This window comes from Nannospalax galili, unplaced genomic scaffold (assembly GCF_000622305.1).
Source record: "Nannospalax galili isolate Female #2095 unplaced genomic scaffold, S.galili_v1.0 scaffold999, whole genome shotgun sequence".
NCBI lineage: Eukaryota > Metazoa > Chordata > Mammalia > Rodentia > Spalacidae > Nannospalax > Nannospalax galili.
The window spans coordinates 2,398,872-2,424,330 of NW_008344824.1; the positions used below are offsets into that span (position 1 = coordinate 2,398,872).

General features: G+C 36.8%; 1 protein-coding gene across 1 annotated transcript in view; it reads right to left on the minus strand.

Annotated features, from left to right (window-relative positions):
* Aqr (aquarius intron-binding spliceosomal factor) overlaps nt 1–25,459 on the minus strand; it is a 93,771-nt gene that overhangs the window by 11,097 nt on the left and 57,215 nt on the right. Inside the window, exons 22-34 of the mRNA XM_008841163.3 lie at nt 25,308–25,377; nt 24,070–24,180; nt 21,682–21,791; nt 19,393–19,528; nt 16,255–16,464; nt 14,029–14,166; nt 12,164–12,235; nt 10,727–10,914; nt 9,933–10,104; nt 7,135–7,305; nt 5,501–5,586; nt 3,100–3,274; nt 1,176–1,289 (exon numbers count right to left, since the gene is read on the minus strand). Of these exons, the coding sequence (XP_008839385.1) occupies nt 1,176–1,289; nt 3,100–3,274; nt 5,501–5,586; nt 7,135–7,305; nt 9,933–10,104; nt 10,727–10,914; nt 12,164–12,235; nt 14,029–14,166; nt 16,255–16,464; nt 19,393–19,528; nt 21,682–21,791; nt 24,070–24,180; nt 25,308–25,377 (1,753 nt within the window). The remainder of the gene's footprint in view (nt 1–1,175; nt 1,290–3,099; nt 3,275–5,500; nt 5,587–7,134; nt 7,306–9,932; nt 10,105–10,726; nt 10,915–12,163; nt 12,236–14,028; nt 14,167–16,254; nt 16,465–19,392; nt 19,529–21,681; nt 21,792–24,069; nt 24,181–25,307; nt 25,378–25,459) is intronic.

Consider the following 25,459-nt stretch of genomic DNA (forward strand, 5'->3'; position numbering starts at 1 on the left):
GAAATGCTTCTTCGAATCATGTAGTTTTTAAAAATTCTAACAATGATAAAAATAGTAATTAGTAGATGTGAAAAAACATTACCATTGAAATCTACCTGATGACTTTATATCCATGCTCAGATGCCAAGGAGCTCAGAAAGTAACCAACTTTGACTAGTAATAATCTGATATATAGAGATTAGAAATGCATGTGCAAACATCTTAATGTCAATTGCATTAAAAATGAATTTTTCTGTATAAAACTGTGTATTTTAATAATGAAAGGAAATCTTTTTTAAAGGTTAAAATGCGATCTTTTTTAAAGGTCTTATAAGGTTTATACTGAGTACAATATTGTATAACTGTAATAATTCAACTGTAAGCCTAAAAATTTAGAGCCAATTTTGAAAGAGATGCATCTTAGCTCAGAAAATTGTTATTGAATATGTCAATGCTGCTGTAATGTAATGCTTTTTCTAAGTATATGGTTAATAAATAAATAATTTAAAAAATGTTTACCACATCAAGAGTGGCCACTCTCTCATGGGACTGGAGAGAATATCAAGTAAGAAAACTACTTTGTAAAACATGCCCGTAACAGACTTTCCAGCCATTCAACTCCAAGTTATAACTGCAGCTTTCTTTGTAATATCCCACAATGCAAACAATCAGAATGTCTGTCAACAAGTAAATGGGCAAAATGAAGGGGCCACTCAAAGAACATGAATCACCTAAAAAATTAGGTGGAGTAGCAGTAGACAGAAAAAACAAAGAATGCATATTGCATTCCTGCTTTTGTGTAAATACCCAGCAAATGAGAGACTAGTCCACGATGGCAGAAAGCACATTCTCGTTGGCTTCAAGAAGGGGTACAGGGGACCGATGAAGGACAAGAAGAGGATTACAGAGCAACATAAGGAACCTCTGGGACACTGGATCAGACCTACACATACATGTACATTATCTTATTTACACTGGGGTTACAGCTTCACGGGCACACATACATGGTATGTACCAAATGTACTCAAGTGTGCATTTTAAGTGTGTGTACTTCACTGCATGCCATTTATGTCTACATGAAGACAATTATGAATGCCGCACGACAGCATCCTGTAGACCCTGATTAGATTTAAGATTCACTTTGCGAAAGAGATTCTTTAGCAGCCAGAAAAATGAGAGAATTTGAGCAAACTCACCTGATGATAGTGGTGGGTAGTCTGTATCAAATGCATGTACATGTTGTACACGAAGTTTGCCATCTGGGGCATATTCTTTATTATCTGTACTTCATGTGGGGGTCTTTCTCCATTCTAGAGGAAGGCAAAAGGAGAATGAAGCACCTACTGAAAAAGACCCAGAAACTATCATTTCATTATTAGCGCATTTCTCAATCTGGTAATAAGCAGTTAGGGGACAGGACATGGGTCCAAATGCGAGGGTCCAAGGAACACTTCATGTAAATTCAGAAAACCAGAGTTAAGAGTCACTAGGCTTAACACAACTTTGGGTTGGTAAATGAAACAAGGGTTTCGGCATGCTAACATTAGTTAATGTCAAATTAATAAGAGAATCACATGAACAGAGGAAATAAATCAATGTGGTCTACAGTAGCAGTTCCCATTCCTGAATGACTTGAAAGGGAGTCCACAGGTAATGCAGAACGAAAACACTAAAACTGCTTTTCCCACTTATGTTTCTGTTAAACACATGAAGTTAACATTCATTATTGTTAAACATGTAGATTATCAGCCATGGAAGTAACACTCAGGTTCTCATTTTTTAGCTCTGTAGCATCTGTCAGGATCTGAGACACTCACAGTGCAGACACCACAGTTGTAGCACCCTCAGAGTTAGTCTGTAGGTCTAACTGAGGAGTAGAATGGGGAGTCTTTTAAGTAGTTTCTAAGAAAGACTGCTCGATCAGTTTAAAACCAGTGAAGCAAATGAAGAAAACACAATTTGCATTTTTCCATAAACCACCTCAGAAGATTAACAACTCTCCTATTTGTAGTCATCAATAAAATACGAAGTCTTACACTTTAGAAATCTATCAAGAAAAAAGATTCTCCCTTACAGTGAATAAGCATGTAACAAAGAGCCTTTGCAAGATGGGAAGCAGACTGCAGGACTGTAGAGCGTGGCGCTCAAGACTTTTGGTGGCCCACCCCACAACCATCCCATCCCTTTTCTCCTATTTTTCCATAGCAGCACCTCTTGAAAATAAAAAACAAAACAGAACCCAAACAAGAAACGGGTTAAAATTGCCCTTAAACAAAAGTACTTAACATCGTTATAAAACAAATACATAGGAGTTTGTTTTACAGGGGCAGAGGATAGAAATAAACCATGAACATTTAAAACAATTCTATTTAAAACCTAATGGATCTCTGGGACACGTAATTAAATGAAAAAAGCAAACTTCAAAGTCAGTATGCTATGAGAAAATAAAGTAACAGTAGGAAAGTAATCAAGTCTGTGCCTTTGTATGAAAGGGATGTAAGAATAAACTGCAATTTAGTTTATCCTAGAGAAGTAGGAAGGGAACCGGGGAAAGGAAAGGAACCCACAGGGGAAGAGTAGTGAGAAAGGGGAGGAAAAGGGTACGAGCAAGTGGCACTGTGTGTTTTTTACAAAGGTGTATGTGTTCTCCTTTCCCATCTCCCCGGAATGAGAGTTTCCTAAGAACCATACTATATGACTCTGAAAAGCTGAAGAGAGGAGGTACAGTACAGTGATTAGAACATGGACTCTGGAGTCAGACTGCCTGTGTTTTCCAGTCTTGGCTCCTCTACCTACCAGATGCATGGCAAACTATTTAACTTCTTTTATCCTCAGTTTCCCTATATGCAAACTTAGGCTAATAAGAAAAGCCTACTGAGCAGGTCTGCTGGTGGGGATGAAATGAGATAACTTATGTACAGAGCTGATGGCCTAAGATGTGGTAGGTACTCAATAAATGTTAGTTGATACTAGCAGTTTTACTTAGAAAATTCAGTTCCTTAGTGTAAGGAGCATTTCATGTCAGCAATTAGATGTTCCTTGCTAAAGTAGTCAACTGTAAGAGAATTCTACTGTTGCCCTCCTGGACTGCTGCTCCATAAAAGGGGAAAGAAGACTTACCTTTCTAGAGGTTGGGAAGGGCTCTGTTGGAATGATATGTAAATGCAGCGGGCGGGCAGTAAGCTGGCTGAAAGCAGGAGTCAGTTCAAAACAATTTTGGAACAGGGATACTCTAGCGAAGATGTACAGGCCAAGCCTGGCTCTCGACATGGCTACCACCAAGCGACGGACATCCCTTTGGGGAAAAATTTCGCATACTTTAAGATTAATAACACATTTATGCAGCCCATTTCCCCCTTGTTTTACATATTTCACTAAACAGCACAGCTAAGCCATAGCAAATAAAAAGTTAGTAACCATACAGCAAATTAATGCATGTGTCTAGTAAACCACTGCTTTACTGATGACTGTGTGTGTGTGTGTGAGAGAGAGAGACAGAGAGAGATCGAGAGATCACAAATGCACCAATCTAAAAGGGCCTTGTAAACTACCAGTATCATGGCAGTTCAGGTGACAGTCACCAAATTATTGCATCACCAAGCCAATCGCCAACCCTTCTTTCACTTCTCTGTTTATCAAATTCCCAGGCTCTGGCAAGATCAAATTATCCTTCTTGGAAAAATTTACCACTTTGTTTTATACTTAAAATAATAACTCTTTTTGATTTTCTTCACATTTTCCTAGATTCCTAAGGTGTCTGTTCTGCACAGGGATTCCAACACTGGGAGCTAATGCCCAGTGCTACAATTACTTCACATGAGTTCTTACCCAGAAATATAAAGAAATTGTAAACACTGTCTAGGGAAAAAGGAGTGGTGGAGGGAGGAAGTGATTTCAATTGTGGTTTGAAGACCACTATATCTGTGTTCCTTCTCCCCTCCACATCCAGAAGCTCTATCTGTAGATATGAGAAGACACAGCACTGTTGTAGTAGCTGCTGCCCTGTCCCCTTGAGAGAACACTTTCCCCATCCTTTGGTACTGCAGTGCCCCACCGGCTTTTACAAATGCCATCTCCAGATAAAGATATCTTCCCAGGTTATTTCAATGTGTCCCCCCACCAAGCTCTAAACTCCACAAGGGCAGGAATCATGAATGTTAATCTTATTTCTATATATCAAGAAACTAGCACACTACTGAACAATAGGCGGATCTGAAAATATTTGCTAAAAGAATGGTCATCTACTAAGAACACGATTCACTAACTGACTTGACGAAGGAAAGGTTGGCACACACAAAGATTAATTTATTTGGATAAAGGTATTTTTACTTAGAAAATTTGGATATGCAAGGCAATATTGAAATCTGGTTCTCTTTAGGCCCTTTATTCATAACCGTTTCAATGTTTTAGAGAAATCAGGTAAAGATCAGTAGAGAACTCAAGTCATAGGATTTAAAAAAGGCAAAGTACTAAAACTTAAGAAGAAGGGAGAAGGAAGAACATTAAAGTAGTCACATGTTCATATTCACATGTTCATACTTTAAGTTGAGAGATCTTATATAAATCATGATGGCCAGTTCAGACAGCAGTTACAAATGTCAGTGAGGAAAAGGAACTGTTTATTTTAGGAAAGACTTTAACTACATGCTTGACACTGCAATAACTGTAAAAATAAGCTATTTTAGAATCCTATCATTGGGTAATAATTTCTTAAAACATTGTGTCTTTGCTTACTCTTACATAAAAGTTACCAGTCTAATAGAAGCTGGTAACTGTGTTAAGCTCTAAAGAGAGCTGAATTTAATGACAATTTATGAGAACTTAGAGAATTTCCTTTTTATATCTCCAGATAAATTAATACACTGAACTTAACTCTCCTAATACTTTTGCTAGTAAGTTATATGAGATGAAGATTTATATAAAACCAAATGGCTGCTTTATAATAAGATATTATTCCCATAAATCTCTAGCACATAAATATATCACAAAAATGATAAAAATAGATTGTTTTGACAATTCTTAATCCTGGGAGAGCAAATGGCTCCTTTATCCCCTAATACTGAAGCCGAAAGATTGTGTACAGAGAAAACTGGAACCCTTAGGCAATGGAGAGTGTGCTCTGGGGAGAGCACACACTGCTGTACCAGAGGAAACCAGAAGTCTGATGCAATGAAGTATGCTCTAGAGAGGTCACTCACTGCTTTAACTCCCTGGATTTCTGATACTGTTTCTAACAAATATAAGACAGACTCATAAGATTTTATGCTGAAAAGCACTCTCTGAATGTAACTGAAGAACAGAAAAGCTAAGATTACAACAGCATTTAAGAGTAAAACATTCAGTATAGTAATAACTGATAAAATACATAAGGAATCTAATGTTACATTCTGACAAAAAGCAATACAAGCTGACATAATAATTGTAATGATTATAATTTAAACAAAAATTTTAGAACTACTTTGTCACCAAAGCTCAACACTAAAATAGTTAATAATACTATGAAAGCTTCTATCCTACACACCTCAAATGGCCCACAGCCCTCGTTCGTACTAGAGAAAGAAGGATATAATCATTCTGTTGACCTTGAAATCTATCCACAGTTGTCACCTAGGAAGGTAAAAACAAAAGATAAGTTATGTTTTCAAAAGCATAGTAAGTCATTATTTAAATGATGTGCTAGAAAACAAACATTTTACCTTTAAAATAATCTCAAAAACAAACAAACAAACAAACCCCCAAACCCATAATTATATGCTTGGAATTGCAACCACCACAAGTTAATGGACAATATTAAACCACAGAAACCACACCAAACCATGTTTTCATGTTATTCACATTAATAGCACTTGGCTTTACTTTGCTAATAAAGAACTGTTTTGAAATTCAGTCTTCTCCTGCTGGGCTGCCAAGCTTCATGAAGGCAGGGAGGACTATGTCCAGCATATTAACTGGTATTCCAGTTTAATATCCAAAAATACAGCTTAGTATGCTCACTTACTATTCAACACATGTCCTGAGCATTTGCCCACAGCATTTCTGTCAAAGGGAAAAAGTCTTCACAGCATTTTTTGTTCAGTTGGAAAATATATGTATGAATAGGGAGGGAGGTTTGGCAAAATTTTAGTTACCAATTTTAAGTCTTTTCTATTAATTCAACACTTTACTACTTACCCTACATAAATCATAATTTATGGTCCCTCTACTTTTAGAAGTCTACAAAACACTTTGTCAGAGAGGTATAATTTATATACAATACAATGCTCTCATTTTAATCTGATGCAATCTGATGAATTTGACAACAGATACTCCTGTGTAACCCCCCACAATTTCTGTCACCTCAGGCCCATTGTAGTCAAATTGGCAACTTCCCAGACCAAGGCAATCACCAGTCTATTTTCTGTCGCTATAGATCATTTTCTGCCAGTTCTGGAATACCACAAAAGTGGACTTATAAAGACTTATATCCAGTTTCATTCACTCAGCATGACTCTGTTGAGATTTTTCAACTCATACACAGAGGCTCCTTCTCTCCAGTGCTAAGCAGCCAGACTTTCATTAATACATGCACCTATTCACGGGCACTGGCTTTCCTTTACTTGCACTGAATATTCAAGTACATGACATCCCACTGCCTGAATTCCAGTTGTCCCCCATCTACAATCTGTGTCAATACTTGATATACTGTCAACCTTTACAATTTTACCCATTCTGTTGATGTGTACAGCATCTTAATTGTATTGTTTGTTTTGTTTTGTTTTTGGATACAGGGTCTCATATAGCCCAGGCTATCTCAAAGATGGCCTTGAGCTTCTGATCCTCCTGTCTCTACCCATTCACTGTTGGGATTACAGGCATGCACCACAATGCCAAGTTTATGTAATGCTGAGGAGCAAACCCAGGGCTTCATGCATGCTAGGTACTCTACAGACTGAACTTCATTCTCTGTTCCCTTATCATGTTATGATTTACATTTCTCTGACGATTAATGATGAGAAAGCATTTATATTATACACGGAAATTCTGTCGCCATCCTGACTGTGTGGAAGGCTTGTCTATGAGTCGAAGCGGAGCAACACAAGTAACTCATAATATAAACCTTCCCTTCTTTCCAAAATGATGACTGAATAAGAAAACACATTACGTTCATAAAATTACCTTATTTGGCCTTCCGATCAATGGATTGTTCCCACATCGTCTATTGATGATGTCCCGAATGAGGTGCTTTTGTCCATTGTATGTTGTTAGAATACTGATCCTGTCCGCAGGGTAGCCAAGCAAGCACATATACATGAAAAGCGCTACTACGTATTCTGCCTCTCCAAGGTTCTGTAACACAGTCAGATTGTGCATTAATTTCTTTTTGTTTCAACTTCGTAAAGACACTGGTCTGTCTGTCTGCTTGCCTATCTACCTACCTACCTATCTACCTTAAGCATATCTTAACTGAAAAGTTAATAACCTGGATAAGGGAATATTTTCAAAAAAATTGAGGGATAACCTTATTCTAGGCTAATGCTGATAAAACCTTAACATTTGCAACACTGGGTATAGTCCTAACATAAAGTCGCCAAATTAAAAGTATAATAGTCTCAGGATCACAAAAATTATGATATAGACCAATAATATTCTACGTAATGTATTGCAATTGCAGTTAGGAAAAGAAGTATTAACATAAAGGGGTAAATTATCCATGAAGCCTGTACAAAATCACTGTAACTGCATGTATCTAGCAGAATCACACCTGACTGTCAACTTTTGCACTGTTTCTCTATTTCTCATGTTTCCTCATGTTCGCATGTGTTTTGGTTTTGCTGTCTCACTTGGTGAGATGATGTGCTCTTAAACTGGACAGTCTAGCTTGCTGTTAAACTTGAGATTTGGTTAAAGATGAGTGAGAAGGAGCTTAAAAGCAAGGGTTTTATTGAACTTCAAAGTGAGGAATCATACGCAAAGCTACTTAATCCAGTTCACTGGAGACTAAACTCAAGCAACAGATGAGAGGAAGAGAAAACAAGAGCATAAACACACCATGAAAAACAAAACATGAAGTAAGAAGCCAGATTTCAGGCAAAGGCAGGAGGAAAATTACTGGAAGAACTTCAGAGACACCATTTATATCCAGGTTCTTGGTGACAGCCTGAATTATCACTTTTCATTTAAATTTTCTAGTTCTTTGGAAGACAGGAGAGAAAAGAAGCCATATGACTGTATAATCTCATTTTCTATATTGGTATCAAAACACATTTATTTAAGGATCAGCTCTCATACAGATAAAAGAACAAATTAGGGCCCATGGAAATGACCATAATAAAGGCTAAGGCTGAAATTCAGTTTTTTAGGATTCAGGTATTTTTAGCAAGATTAATGTACTAAGTTCTCAACAAACAGAATCCATTTCTTTACCCATGTGAGATATGAACACTGCTCCATTTAGTGCTGTGACTAAAAGTCAGATATAAAGTATTATTTTCATAAACATTTTAGAACCTGGGTCAAATTAAGTCAAGGTTGCTTCAGACTTTTATTCCTTTCTCCATCTATTCTTACCTCAGACACTAATTCTTTGAATGTATTGTTTAAGGGCACATTGATCTTATTTTGGGAGATAATGTTTTCAATGCATGAGAAATATACTTAATAATAGCAATCATCATTTGGAAATATTCTTATTTCTTGGTATTCTGAAAACTCGTCCAGTGGATAATAATGTTTCAGATCAATACTCTAGGGAGGCTCAGGTAATGATTCCAAACCAGTATGTAATGATACCATCAGTAGAACACCTTCAAAGATGGGTATCAGGAAACTTATTTCTAATTTGAGTATGAGTTTAAAATTTTTAGAGTTATCATTTAAAGGTTACATTTGTTCCTAGGCTATAAGTTTATAAACAGAGTAACTTGACATAATATAGTAATTGTAGGGAAAGTAGTATGTTTATGAGTTATATCTATATACACATTTAAGTCAGTGATATACGATGCTTTCCATTATAATGCAACATCCTTGATTTATATAACACATATTGGCTGTAACTTCTCTGTAATAAAACTTTAATCAAGAAGTCAATGAGTTTTGGTGCCCATATTGGCAGATTTTTCTGTATAGATGGTCTGGGCATGTATTTTTCTGCATGTGTGCTTTGCAGCTTCATTTTACAAGTGACATGCCACAGATACACTCTGAGACTTATTTCTTTTAACACAGCATGGGCATTTTCCCCTGTTATTAGTAGATATTTTATTCCACTTATTGACTTTTCATTATTTCTTATAGATAGGATAAATTTAAATACTCTGATATTTAAATTATTTATAAAATAATTTGTAGTCATAAATATTTTAGCTATGTCTTCATAAACTCATTCAATTACTTTAAAAAAAATAAATTCCTAGAAGAATAGTGCCTTTAATACACAATTTATTCACCAAATTATTTTCCTTCTAGAACTGTGAAGGACAGGAGTCCAGTCCATACTCCCCACATCTACTGCAACACCAAGCCAGCCTGATTTAGTGGTTTATAACTGCAATGAATTTACTAACTTTTTAAATGTGAAATGCATATCTTTACCTTTATTGCATTTTACTGCTAGCGTTTTTAAAAGCAACTTGGTTCCCTATAGTTTAATCAGAATTCTTAACCCATTATTTTTATTTGTGTATTTATTATTTTTCTTAACTCAATCAAAATTTCTTTTCATTTTAGCACGATAAGGAAGATCCTTCTTATCACATCACTACACATTTGTCAATACTTGCTTCTAGTACTTTCTAGTAAGTTACACTTTTTTAGTGTACCTATGATCCATCTGAAATGGATTTTTCTGTGTTGTGAGGTGAAGCTCCAACTTCTGTTCAGTAGCTAGCCAAATGGCTCAGTGTTGCTGAATTACATAACATTGTAACTAGGCAAATGCAAGATAAACTTGAAAGCTTCATGTGTTTTCTTACCTGATAAAAGTAAGGATTGGGTTCAGACTCTCCTACTCCCTGAAAATCTTCCACATTGATGAGCTGGAAGTCATACAGCAGACCGGCATTGGCTGTACTAAACTCCGGCAAAAGTTGCACATGGGGTAAATTTCCTAGATTCTTATATCTCCAGTTGTAGAGGTTGCACAAGCTGTTCCAAGACAAATCCCCCCAAGCAGGAAGGATTAGCAAGGCTCAACCCTTTCTAATAGATAGAGGAGGTTTATAAGGAACTATCTATGCTCCTCTAATTGGCACGATACCCTGCTGGCTCACCTTTTTTTAACTTTAGGCTCCTTACTTCAAATAATCAAGGATCAGGAGATTGAAGACATTAGAAAATGACAGCTCTACTGGGTTTTCTGATGTAAACACTATTGTCATGGCATACGTTAAAAATCACGAAAGTGTCTGAAAACTGGGGCCACTGGAGTAACTATGAGAGGGCTGGCATTCTTTATGAAGTTAAAAATGACTGTGTTTTCCTCTTGCTCATTTTTGCTTGAGTTTCCAAATTATATTAATGCTCTATCTTTTGGAGGCATGATGAATGGGGGAGGGCAGTGACGTCTTTTAAGTCTCTTAATCTCAATTCAATGAAGAAAACAACTCATTTGGTCAATGCAGACTGCATACAGGAGGCGATAAAGATGCTTTTAGATTTGCAGAGGGCATGTTCCTGGATAACAGAGAAGCCTAAAACTTTATGTAAAAGATGTTCATAAATACATGGATTATGGAACCGATAGCCTTAAATAGGAGTGCATCTTTACCTTGCTCTGGCTCTCCCTTGAGCATCGAGGTCCACAGTAGGCACCCCAATCCTGACAAAGCGAGTAAAGAGAGACTGCTCCATGTTTGAATACTTCTGAAAAGCCATGTTCTTAATGACTGGAGGTAACTGGTGGTGATCACCAATCATAATCCATCGTTTCAGTCGGCTGAATCCATCCTGAGGATTCTAGAAATATCAAGTGAGGAAATTTCAAAATACTATAATTAAGATATTACTGATTAGCTTCCAACTTATTGCATATGAGACCTGTTCTTTATCAAATGAGTTTATTAACTTACAAATTTCTAACCTCACCAGCTCCACAAAGGAGCCTAGCAAATTTACAGGATGACTTGGGAGTCAAGTGGGTGGGAGGTCTGAGAAGGCAAGCATGAGATTACCCTCCTTTAACAGGGTGACCAGCAGAGATTTTGAAGGCTAAAGTCAGCATCAGGCAAAGCATAAATAAAGAGATAATGCCCACGAGGAGAAGTGGCAAGACCCTGTATCAGAATTATGCCAAGGACTACTTTCAAAGGTCTTGAGAGTAAAAACCATACTACCTCTAGTTTTGTACACTATCACTTCAATTGTTTACTGTTTCCTCCATTCCTTGAAAATACATCCTGTATCACATACAAATACTCAAAGTTCCAAATAATAGCTTACGAAAGATTTGATAACTAAATACATAAAAACTTTTGTAATTAAATTTATCTGTAAATTAGAGCAGTTTCTATTCTTACATTGGCAATTCCACATTCTATGTGTAACCTTTCAATACTAAAGAAAACATTGTACAGCAAGAAACATTCTTAAACTATCACTTCTTGGCTCTAAACTTTAGACATACAATAAAGAAAAGTGATGTACTCAGGAACCATCAGACACGGCTCTAGAACAATTCTAATAACAAAAAAAAAAATGGCAAAATAACTCATCTTCCCTTCAAACGGTATAATGATGTAATTTTCTTGATTAAATTAGTTTTTAAAAAAATATTTATTATTTTTTTTTATGTGTATGAGTGTATTGCCTGCATGTATGTGAGTGCACCCGTGTTGTGCAATGCTACGGAGGTCAGAAGAGGGCATCGGATTCCCCTGGAACTGGAGTTAAGGACGGTTCATAGCTGCCATGTGGGTGCTGGGAATCGAACCCGGGTCCTCTGCAAGAGCAGTCAGTGCTCATAAACGCTGAGCCATCTCTCCAGGCCTGAATTTTTAGATTTATATAAACCATAAATTTTTAATTAGTACTCCCAAAGGGAATACAAATCCATGGATAGAGAAGAGGAAGTTTATAGGCTGAAAATAGAATGCCTAAGTGAAGTAAAGTAAAAGAGTAACTGACAACTGGCATCCCCAAGCTGTGCCACTTTCTGATGTTGTGCCCAAGAATTCGTCAACATCTGTCTCTGATCTTTATTTCTTACCTGCAGAAGAAGAGGTATAAAGGTTTCGATCTCCAGAATCTGAGCAGCCTCTTCCATTAAAATGTTGTCATACTGAAGAACAGAAAATCTTGTTAAGCAAGAGCTAAGAAGTCAAACAATTGCCACCATTACCGAAATGACCTATCAAAAATCCACAGCAATTTCAGACTAAAACATCAATGTAAAAATTATTCAAACAGAAGTTCATGGCCTGATTAATCACTTTTGTCACTGCATCTTCAATTCATGTCTTTAACCTCAGGAAAGTCCTCAACATAAAATCTACAATGAGGAGAACATGTATACCATTTCTTAGGTCACTGTATCACTTTAGTTCTTTACAAGTAAAAATCAATTTATAATTGCATACGAGGTCATTCTCATTGGTATTCTTTCCCCGGGGTAATTTATTTCCCCTATGAATCCTACACATTACCATAAACCACTTCTGTCTCACCCTGGATCCCATACACCAACCAAAGTATGTTGTACTGCCTTCTACAGCACCACCATTCGGGTCCAAGCCGGCACCTGACTTCAGTCAGTAATCGTCACCATTCTAGTGCTAGCCTAAGCTACTGACAACAAAGGATCGCATCACTTTCTAGTTTCAACTCCAAGTTGTCTTAAGGGGAGAGAAGAAAATCCCTTAACATGACCTAGTCAAAGCAGTTGGGGTCTGCTTACTTTAAAGTTTTAAGTCTATCAGGCTTTAAAGTTTTAAGTCTGAAAAAATAAAACATCAAAATTAAAAATATGAAAAATCTATCCTCAGTCACATTAAATAACTTTAGATGCTTACAATTTGATAAGCAATATCAGTTTTAGACCATGTGTGAAAAGCCACACACAAAATAAGTTAAAAATTCTAGAAATGAATTGTATTGACTCCCCTTGTTACTAACCTGGTATAATTTATATCAAATTTAATATATACATATATGGCAGGACCAAGACAAAATACTGAGATGAAAAATTCTCATGAATAATTTGCAAAAGGGTAAGTTCACACTGCTGGGATAAGTTCACACTATCTTTTAGTAAATTATGATATTTGTCCTACCTTGTAGCTGAGGAAGCTATCATCTAAGATAACAACAATTCTATCACCTTGAATTTATTTAGCACTGTCTTTCAGTGACCTCATAAATCTTAAAATTGTCAGTTATTTCATCAACAAATGAATGGCTACCTTTGCATTCAAACCCACACACGACCCCATTTGAAAAACAGATAAACCAGGTGCAGGAAGTTTACAGATTTATACTAAAGTCAGAACTGCAGAGAAAGACTCTGCAAATTCAAATTTATTACTCAACTGTTATGAGTCACAAACATCATGTCTTCCTCATCTTTACCATTCAGTGAAGTTATCCTAATATCTCACTGACAGTCTAAATACAATCATTCTGTATCTTTATATGGAAGGCTTTTTATTTATGGAATGACAAGTAGCTGGATGCATGCTATGTGAAGATGTATGTTCATAGTCTCTGGTGAAAACGACTGTGAAACACTACTCTCACAGCTTTAGACTTGTTTGGATTTTTTTTTTTTTTTAAATAAGAGATAATAAATCTGAAACCTGAAGTATGATAGTCTGGTTAGACAATCATGATCCTGATGTTAACTAGTAGGATAAATTACTGATAATTAGACTTAAATAATCAGATTTAAATTCACTAATCATATAAATGTGACATTAACATCCACTTTTAAAAGAGACCTTTAAAGTAATTATATATATATGAGATCTTTCATAAGAAGTCAGCTAATCTCCAAGGAAAAAGCTTAAGTCGTTACAAAAAGAAAAAAAAAAAAAATCAAAATCTAATGAGCCTGGGAACTGAAATTTACATCATTACCTTGAAACCTAATTTGACCAAGTCATGTCGTTTCAGGGCAGCGTGAGTGCAGGTCATAGCAATGATTTTAGCTTCTTTCACCAAAAGGTATTTAGATCTGTCCAGTCCACTGCGAAGCAGTTCAGAGGCTCTGAATTCCTGCAGGAGTTGGGGCCAGTGAGTGATGACTTTAAAATAACAACAGTTCCTGTATACAACCATGGTTTGGTCTATCAGACTCAATTCTTGAAACATTATTACTATAATACATAAATATATTAGACACCCATTCTAATGAACAATAAAAGATAAACTAAACCTAATGATAATTCTTTTTTATTACTTGGGGCCACTGGAGTTCAAACAATAACTAGTATTCAAGCTGTAATCTGGACCTTTTTGTTCGTAAAACATTTACATTATAAGAACACTGGGTAAAATATCAATTACCATGCTATCTGCATTATTCAAAGTCCCTCTCTCAAACAGCATGGAACTGGTTATACAGCTGACAGATGACTGAAAAGTCAACGAGAGAATGATATAACCTAGAGATCAGCAACAGCAAGAAAGTCACTGTACTCCTAGACTAGGAAGGATAACAGGGAGAGGGGGCATTGTCAAATCCCAAGGATTAGGGTTATACTACCAGCTAGAACCACAGTGGGTGAATCTAGCAGAAACTGGAGTGACAGAGATGAAATCAAGACACAGAGAACTGACAGAAATACCCTGGTTTCTCTCTTCTCAACTCATCCCACTTCTCAGCCAAGTCAGTTGACATAGGATGCAGAGACATTAAGCTCCAGAGATCAGCCTGAAGCTTAGCCATAAACGGCAGAGGGTGGACAGGTATGGCAGAATACTCAACATCGAGATTCACCAAACTTGAAATTGCTCATACTTCAAATCTTTTTAATTTTAACATGCCCAAATAATTTAAGCATTACTAATGGAGGTGAGGTACTCTGTATACTGTTCTCTCTACCCATGATAAAGCAGCTACTATTATGTACTGAGTGCATTTTTATCTTTTCACTTTGTGTTTATATAATAATACAATTTCCAGATATAAGTATTTTATTATCCAGTATATTCATGCACCTACTCTTAAGTATCAACATTTATTGAACACAAGCTATGTGCCAGAAAATAGAAAATGGGAGGGAAGCATATCCTGAAGATTCAAAAGGTTAGAGTCCCTGCTCTTGTTACCTGGAATGACACCTACATGTTCTTACTGAGGAATCTGAGTCTAAAAATGAGTGTTTTGTAAATTTCTCTATCTCCATTGTGTAGTGACAATTCTTACTTCACATTCATACCAGGTTCTGGCCTTCCGGCTAAGGTAGGAATCTCACTTGTTGCCTACTGATTAAGGGCTACAAGGAACTAAGAACCTCCATGTCTCAAATTCCCACTGAGAGTACTCTGGCTAAATGTCCTGAGGGAGGACTGCTGAGGCAGCTCAGTTGGCAGAGTGCTTACTGATCATGCACAAAGCCCTGGGCTCAAGCTCTAGCATGCATAAATCAGGTGTGGTGGTACACATCTGTAATCCCCATATTCAAGAGGCAGGAGGATCAGAAATTTAAGGTCATATAGTGGTCACATAGTGAATTTGAGCATCTTCCCCTCCAAAACAAAATTCTGATGGAAAACATTACTTTATGTTTTGCCTACATGTATGTGAGAGCACCCATGTTGTGCAATGCCCGAGGAGGCCAGAAGAGGGCATCAGATACCCTAGAACTGGAGTTCAAGACAGTTGTTTAGCCACCATGTGGGTGCTGGGAACAGAACTTGGGTCCTCTGCAAGAGGAGCCAGGGCTCTTAACATCTGTTCCACCTTTCCAGACTAGAAATGTTATTTTCTTAACTACTAATACCCTTAGACCAGAAAAACCAGAATAATGGGGATATATATCATTTTAATTTTTGCTTAATTCTTAACTAAAACTATAAATATTTTCAAAAATTTAAAGTAGCAATCCGAGTTGCAGTATGTGAATATTTATCTCATTAAAAAATAAATTAAGCCAGGCATGGTGGTGCACGCCTTTAATCCCAGCACTCGGGAGGCAGAGGCAGGCAGATCTCTGTGAGTTCAAGGCCAGCCTGGTCTACATAGTGAGTTCCAGGACCACTGGGGCTACAGGTAGACCCTGTCTCAAAAAGACCAAAAAATAAATAAAAAAACTAAAATCCTTTAAAGAATAAATGTTAAAACAAGCTGAGACTTCTTACCTCAAGCTGAGTAAAGATTTTCTTAATGTGCCTGAAACACCCCTCAGCAATTTCCATGTCTTCTTCATAAGATCTGCCCTTAAATATGGGTTGAGGAGCATTTGCAAAATATTCATGGAAGGGGAAGAATGTGGAGACTTCAGCTACATCTGGCAATGTATTTCCTTTATTTTTCACTTTGCTGATATATTCTTCCCAACGTGACATCACCTGCAGGAAAAAAATAACGATTTACTTAACCAGCTAATTTAATATTTTTCAGTTTTTATAACATTAAAAAAAATTCTGCACGTGTGTTGTCTGTGCACATGGGCATCTGCATATGTGTGAATGTGCATGACATGGCGGCACGTGGAAGTGAGAGAACTTTGGGAGGCAGTGCTCTCCTTCCACCATGTGGGTCCCACACATGGAACTCAGGTCCTCAGGCTTGGCCAGAGTGCCTTTAGCCACTAAGTCATCTCGCCAGCCCAGTGGATTACATTTTAAATGATAAAACTAAAATGAACTCTGTGAGAATATGATCGAGAGGTAATGGAAAAGGGGAACAAGGCAATCCTTGGCCCAGTATCAATATTTCTTGTCCAAACCAATGATGGGCTGCTCCTCTTAAAAAAGGATCACAAGAATTTAAGAAAAAGGCTCTTTAAAACTGTAGAAACGGAAAAGTACCTTAAGGTCATCTTATAACTCATCCTGGACTTTTCAGATTCTTCAAGTACTCAAGACAGGTTACTGCCAATGCTAAGAAAAGAAAGACGAGTGACGAGAAGAAAGAAAATGAAAAGAACGAGGCCAAGTCTCTGAATAAAGAAAGTTCTATTTTTTCTTAGCTGTTTCTCTCCAAATATGGTTAAGCTCATATTTATCAGCTTTTCAGTTAGTCTGGTGCGTATCAATCCAAATCTTAATAATTTTCCAGTCCTCTCCAGAGCTTTGCACCCAGTATGCATCTGGAGGTTCACCTGTCTTTCTAGCTTCACCTCTTCTGTCATTACTCACATCTCTATCGGCGAGATCCTGCTTAACCTGTTTTGCCAGTTCTCCTAGGTCATTTTATGCACAATTTCAGTATTTTCAAAGTGCAGCTCCAAGGCTGAGTATTGAGGAACTAAATAAAAATATAAATTCCTAGCCTGCACTGTTACTGAATAAGACTCTCTTAGGACAGGGCTTAGGAATGTGGCCTTGTGAAAAACTTTCCCAGGGATTCCTGCATGGTAAAAACTGTTGAGCTATACTATGATGTTTTAAACTTAATTCTTCCAAAGTTATTACACAAGCATACACTATTACAAGATTATTCCTATGCTTTTAGAAGTAGATTTTATGAGATGTGTGTGTGTGTGTGTGTGTGTGTGTGTGTGACAAGAATGATCTTTATTCCATTATTCAAAGTGCTGAACAGCCTGAGTCTAACGTAGACTACTTTGTAAGACAATGCACATCCTACTTGCTTCACAAGAAACCACAAAATCTCAGTTTGAAGGAAACTGTGTACCTACGAAGGAGACCAAGCCCATTCTCTATGTTCATTCAAATTTTCAATATATGATGCTTCTAAATACACAAATAGCATTAATAAAATGAGAACAAACAAGGTATGTAAAAATTTCATTATTTGATTATGCCTTAATTCACTTAAAATTATCAGTGATACAATTGACTATTACGTTTATTCTTATTCACTTTCTGTGGCTTTCTATTTCTCAATTGTTTTCACACTCAAAAAATTACCTGTAACAAAAGTACACCCTTAAATTGAAGTCAATTAACTTTAAAAGAGAATTTATTTTTTGGTATTTGAAAGAAGAATATTTTCCATTACTAGTTGATTAATGACATAATAAAACTATGTAACTGTACTTTGTTACCAGTACGAAGGTAGAAATTTTAGTTACAGTGTTATAGTGAAGCTAAAGAGAATGAGAATCAACCCGGACCCTTTGCAATAGCAAAAAAAAAAAAAAAAAAAAAAAAAAACCCCGCCCCCTTTGAAACAAAAAAAAAAAAAAAAAAAAAAAAAAAAAACCCAAAACAAACAAACCCCAATCTGTCTAAAAAGTAGCAACATTGGCTTCAATTTGAAGTTGTTTATAAAGTAGACTGAAAAATTGAAAAAAAAAAAAAATACAGGGGGCTGGAGAGATGGTTCAGTGGATAAAGTTGCTTGCTGCCAAGTCTGATCTGAGTTTGATCCCTGGACCCTACATGGTGGAAGGAAACAACCACCTCCACAAAGTTGGCCTGACTTCCACATACATGCCCGCAACACATGGCACACACATGCCCACCACGCATGCACACAAAATAAATAAATGTACAAAGAATTAAAATATATTCATAACAGTTTTAGAAATACCATTTTCTAGCGGGGCATGATGGCGCACACCTTTAATCCCAGCACTCAGTAGGCAGAGGCAGGCGGATCTCTGTGAGTTCAAGGCCAGCCTGGTCTACATAGTGAGGTCCAGGGCAGCTGGGGCTACAGGGAGACCCTGTCTCAAAAAGACCAAAAAACGGATCAAGTGCAACCGATTATGACTAGTAATAATCAGATACATACAGATTAGAGATGCATGTACCAACAACTCAGTGTTAGTAGCAAAAACAATGAGTCTTTCTGTAAGGAATAATATATTCTAAAATGAAATGGAGATCTTTTTTAAAGGTTAAAAACTCATTCAATCTTATGTCTTACAGGGCTTATACTGAGTACTTGCAAGCACTTGTGAAAGAGATGTACTCTTGCTCTGGAGTGTGTTACTTAATCTGTTAAAGCTGCAGTGAAATGCTTCTTCTAATCATGTAGTTATTAAAAATTAAAAAAAATTAAAAACAAAACCAAACCATTTTCTTATAATTTTTAAATTTTTTTTGGGGGGGGGGTTCTTTTTTGAGACAGGGTCTTCCTATAGCCCCAGCTGATCTGGAACTTGCTGTGTAGAGTTGAACTCACAGAGATCCGCCTGCCTCTGCCTCCCGAGTGCTGGGACTAAAGGTGTGCACCACCATACCCGGCTTATACCATATATTTTAAACTCAAGACGTTTTCAAAAAAAACCAAGAACTCAGACCAGTTTCCAACTAGGGACAATATCACTATAAAGTTTGACTTTAAAGCCCTTAGCATCATACCTGATACAAGAAGAAATAGCCTGCAGTTTCACAGGTATATGAAGCATCTCCTGGAACCCCCAGACTCTTCTGTAATCGTTTGACTTCTTCTAAAAGTTCTATTCTTCGAGCCAGGACATAATTAACTCTTCCATACCTAGAATTGTCAAATGGGTAAAAAGGCAACACTGTGTAATGTAGAAACTTTGAAGAAATCTGTCAGCAAAATTCAGAAATCCTAACAGAAACTATAAATGGACAGAGGAAAAAAACTGTAAAAAGCCTAATTTATTTAAGTAGTATTTAACTTAAACCACAAGTGGTATATCATGGCCCACTTTATAACAAAGCTATTTAAAGTATAACCAGTGTTCACATGCAAACATGTCAGCAGTCTGGGTAGAGAGAAAAAAAATCAGTGAGTTTGGCTATCATCTTTTTTACCTATATCAGAACTTGCACGAGTGTCACAGTGCATTCTGGTGCCAAACCAAAGTCAGGCTAAGAACACAGAGTAAACAGACTGGGGGCTTTGAACAGCACTGTTTTGCACGACTATCACAAAAGCAGTCTGTTTCAGAAGCTCTGAAAAATAATTTGAAAACGCACTTGGTCATTCTTCTGATGTACATACCCTATAGTTTAGCACTTGGTTCTAGCAGGAACATAAATATTTGCTGAATGAGTGAGAAAACAGAAGTTTGGGGATACCTTGCCCATAGACACATAGGGAAGAATACAGTACTGAAACCAGAATTAGATCCACAAATCTATACATACTCTTTCCACAAGAACAGAGAGTGTTTTAACACCTCAATGTCTAGAGCAAGAGTAAATAGTCAGGTCACTGCTACCGACATCTTACCGCACTGACTGAGGAAGAAGTCTATTTTCTATATTTCTGGCTTCTCAGTCATTCAGAGGTTTGCCTTAGAGGCAGTACAGGATTACCGGTAAAAGACAGTAAGAAATGGTTTATGTTTTCCTTTTCTCTTCTCTTTCCCTTCCCTTCCTTCCTAACCCTCCTCCCTCCCTCCTTTCTCTTTTTTGAGATGGGATATAGCTTAGGCTGTCCCAGAAATGTATTCTCCTCTCTCTAAAGCTCCCAAGTTGTGAGCTATGACTTATATTACCATGCCAAGCAAGGCTTGCTGTGCACTTTGAAGAATTTTCTGGCTTATAAGGATGCTTATAAGGTAACTTTTTCTGTTTACCCTATAACTCAAATTTTTTCTATAACAATTTTATCAGTATAAATATTCCATTAGCATCTTTATAGTCAATGAATTCTGAACTGTCTTTCTTAAACCTTATTATTATTATTATTATTATTGTGTGCGTGTGCATGAGCATGCATGAGGAGATCAGAGACAACTTTGTGAAACTGTTTCTCTCCTTCCACCATTATGTGGGTTCTAGGGATGGAACTCAGGTCGTTAGGCTTGCATCTTCAGGTGATCATCACCTTTACCCATCCACTGAACAATCTTACCTGCCTAATCTACTCTTATAAGTTTGCCTTAACATGAGGAATTACTTACAGGAAGAATTTAGAAGTATGACTGGCTGATCCAAGCTTAAGAACTAGAACCTCATTAGCTGACAGTGTGTTGGTCTTTACTTGTGTAATATACTAACTATTCAGAAACTAAGTACTTGATGATCTCTGTAATGCAAGAACTCAGAAGAAACATTATAACAACAGTAATATAACACACTTCTGATGTTTATTATCATTTAAGGTCGAGGGTCATATTCAACAGCTATATTGAATATGTTCAGATATTAATTATGCTATTATCTGAATTTAAATATAAATGCGTTATCGTAAAGCAACTTGAAGAAACAAAATACTAGTGGTAGGAGAAATTACATTTGTATGTTTATTCAACTTATAATAAGTAATATGAAATAATAAAATATAGGTATGAATACATGAACTGAAGTAAAAGGACATTGTGTCAACAGGTTACACTAGAACGTTTTGAATTAAGTTTAATTATCTATACTTCCCTTGGCATTAAAAAAAAACATTTTATTATTTTATTTCATGTGTCTAAGTGTATTGCCTGCATGTACTTAAGTGCATCCATGTCATGCAATGCCTGTGGAGGTCAGAAGAGGGCATCTGATACCCTGAAACTGGAGTTATGGTTGTTAGCCACCACGTGGGTGCTAGGAATTGAGCTTGGGTAGTCTGAAAGAACAGTCAGTGCTCTTAACCACTGAGCCATCTCTCCAGTCCTGATATTTCTTTAATAGAGGGAAAATTCTTGTGCACAGTTTCAAAACGTAGCCCTACTCACTTACCTGCTGAAATCTTTCTCTGTCTCCAGCTCTTCTTCTCCATGACCCAGGCGCAGGAGGTGGCGTTCATCAATGTCTAAAGCCATGATTTTCTCAAACAGCTGATTCAGAGCCTGGTCAATAAAACAAAAAGGATGACAGGGGTTTAAATGACTCATTAAGTGCTTTGAAATAGAACAAAAACTAACATTTACAAAGACAGTGTATTGTCCAGTTCCATAAGATTAAAACTGAAACTGGCAGGCTGGAGATGGCTCAGCGGTTAAGAACACTGGCTGTTTTTGCAGAAGACCTGGGTTTGAATCCCAGCATCCACATGGCAGCTAACTGTCTGTAACTCCAGTTCCAGGGGATCTGATGGCCTCTTCTGTTCTCTGTGGGCACTGCATGACACAGGTGCACTTACATACATGCAGGCAATACACTCATACACATATAATAAAAAAAATAAAAATAAGTACATATAAAAAACTGAAACTGAAGGAAACAGGTTTAATTTATAATGTCTACAAATTCTATTTAATACTGATTTCTGATATTGCCACATATGCACACTTGGCCAAATGAGTAACTGGAAACTATCAAAACTACCTGCCCATCAAGCCTCTACTTCTAAGTTATGAAAGAGATAGAAAGGCACTGGCTCAGGTGCTCATTCCTCCAAGAGGCAACAGTTCCTAAGATAATAAAACACACTGAGTTTTATTTTACCCAACAGCATTCCCATGAGGTAGAGAGAAAAAGGACAGCGAGAAGGCTGAGCAGGGAGTGTGTGCAGGGAGAATTCACTACGAGGACCAGAAAAGAGAAGGCCACCACTCCTCTTAGGCTGAAAGTTAATTCTCTCTACAACGCCTCATCACAAACGACTGATGAGAACTCTTTGGAACTCACTTGTTTCTACCTATGAAATGTTCATTCTTAGGGTTCTCTCAAATCCTAGTACTCATGCTCCAGATCCCTGTGGTTTCAGAAAAGTTTTGTAGAAAAGAAAAAGGTTTGCAGAGGCAAAAGTTTAATAATTTGGTAACATACACTAAATAAAGACATCAGTTAAAATGCTACTCCCCAATCAACATTTATCCTCAATTATCCCTAGTTCAACCCTGCCCATCCAGCTGACATATAAACATCCAGGCTCTATACTGTAGTATATGTATCCTTGGCTGCCAAAATTCTAGCAGTTAGGAAACTGAAGCTATTAATACAATTTTTTTTGGGGGGGGGGATTTCCCACTATCTAAACTTTTCATACTATTTAAAAGTCAGGAATCAACTGATCAGACTGCATGGTATTATTTATTATCTATATTAAGGAACCACAGATTTAGAGAGCAAAATTACATACTACAAATTCAGAAAAACTTCAAGATTTCATTGTGAGCTAGAAAGGTATCAGAAAATTGTACAGATGATACAGACAGATAGAGACCTGGCAAATAAAATAGCAACATGTCAATAAAAAGCAGCTATTTGATAGACACCAGTGATGTTCTGAATTTCAAAGGACAACAAAAGCCCTTAGCAAGCATGAGATTCTTTGGCTATTTTTGAAAGGTGGCCTTCTCTGACTGGTACACATACTGATGCTGAGCAGCGGAAACTCCTACCACACAGCATGACAAAACTCAGTAAGAATACACATGACTTATTCTTTCATCCTGAGAACTTACTATTAGATATAATCAGTACAGACTGAAAATTTAAACTTTCTATGATTTTTTGTTTCATTTATCAAAGTGAAGTCTAAATTAACTCATTCCTCCCAAATTGATAACCCCACAAAAATTCAGCATATTGTACAAGCCACCATTACTTATAAATTCCAAAAACATTTTAAAACCATGTCAGATAAATGAACTGTAGAATGAACTAAGAATAAAATTGCCAATTAAACAAAAAGAGTAACTAGAATTTCAATAACTGTACTTCTTCGCACATCAAAATTTCCAAAGATGTATCCAATGAAGTTATTGTAGACTCTGAGAGAGTAGATTCCTCTAGGTTTAGAGGAATACAAGTCCCCCACGTGCTAGGATGTTCTGAGAGTCATCTGTCACCTTTTATGCCAGAGCACTAATAAACAATTATTTGTTCTTTCCTGTTTTTGACACCCTCTGAAAGGCTAACACAACACATACTGGTCCTCTAACATAATATAGATATTCACATGTACCTTCACAGGAGTTTACCCTCAATCCAGCATTAATACACTGTAGACCTCTGTGTCCAAGGAATACCCAATTCTATTAAATGAAGAAAATCTACTGACAAGAGTTAATGCTTTCAGTGTCAAAGTAAAAGGTCCTGAGTATGGGCACATGCATGTACACAGACACAGACACAGACACAAAGACACAGACATACAACACACACCAAACAGTCATTTACCTGATTGGAATGAGTAACAATTAAAGTCCTCTGCTCTGGAAAATTGTGGTAGATGTTGGATATGATTTGTACTGCAACATCTGTTTTTCCTGTTCCAGGTGGGCCCACAACCTAAAAGTGATGAAGACATCATAAACCAAGTTACCAAGTTATTAGAAAATAGAAATTCTACAACTGAAACATCAAATAGTAAATACAAACCTCACTGGTTGGACTAAGTAACATAACGGCTAGGGCAGAGAAAAGGACAGAGCAAACCTGAAGGTAGGTCAACAGAAATCACCCAACCTAGAAACTCCTACAGCCATGGGAGAATGCTAAAGTCTAAAATCATGTCATCAAACTCCCTGGAGAGAAAACTGTATACAGATAGGAAAAAAAATATTTGATTAAAAACTAAAATGGTAATAGGCCCCAAGACTATGTTGTTTATAGAAACTTGCTTCAAATAAAAAACAGGCACAAGTAAAACAACAAAAAAGATGCATAATGTAAACACTTATAAAAGATGTCGACGCTATTTACCACCAGACAAAGTGAAATCTGGAGTAAGGAAAGCTGCCAGTGATTAAGACATTGCATAATAATAAAGGGTCAATTCACCAAGAGAAGATAGAACAACCCTGAAGGTGCATGGATAATCCACAAAGCTGCAAAACAGATTAGACACAAATTGACAGAAATGAAGGCAGAAACATAAATTTGAGACTTTGATATTCTTTTCTCATTAATCCACAGAAGTTACCACTGCAGTAGATAAAATCAGCAAGGATAAAGAATCAAGCATTCCAAGGTATCTAATGGGCACACATAAGTCAATGTACCCCCTGAAACAAGAGAGCCATTTTAAGCACACATGCACGTACATCACTAGGTCAGGTCACATCCTAGGCCACAGCAGTGCCAAGGCTGAGGTGGTAGAAGCTAAGAAGAAAATCTCTCAGTATCAGTTGTTGGCAGACCACAATCTGGCCAACAATATGTTGCAAGCATCTAATTCTGTGGTTATAGCAAAAATGGCATAGGTGATAGAAAATAACAGGATGGCCGTATTCTAGTAAAACTCTATTCATGGATGCCGAAATCAGGCTTTGTATACGATGCTGGCAATTACTTAGAAGTACTTAAATTCAGTAGGGCTTTTAAAATGCTTCAAATAGGATACACTAAAAATCTTGCTTTTTTAATTTTTCTATTCTTAATTCATGTAATAACATATGTTACAGAAATTTTCTTACCATAGTCAGTCCAGGCTGCATTCCAGCACGGATGGCTTCTATCTGTGTATGAGTGAACTGAATTGTATTACTGAAAATAAGTGAGTAAATACAAGTTGGTCAGAAATATAGAAAAATAACATTTAGTACATGCTCCGACAACAATGAACAGA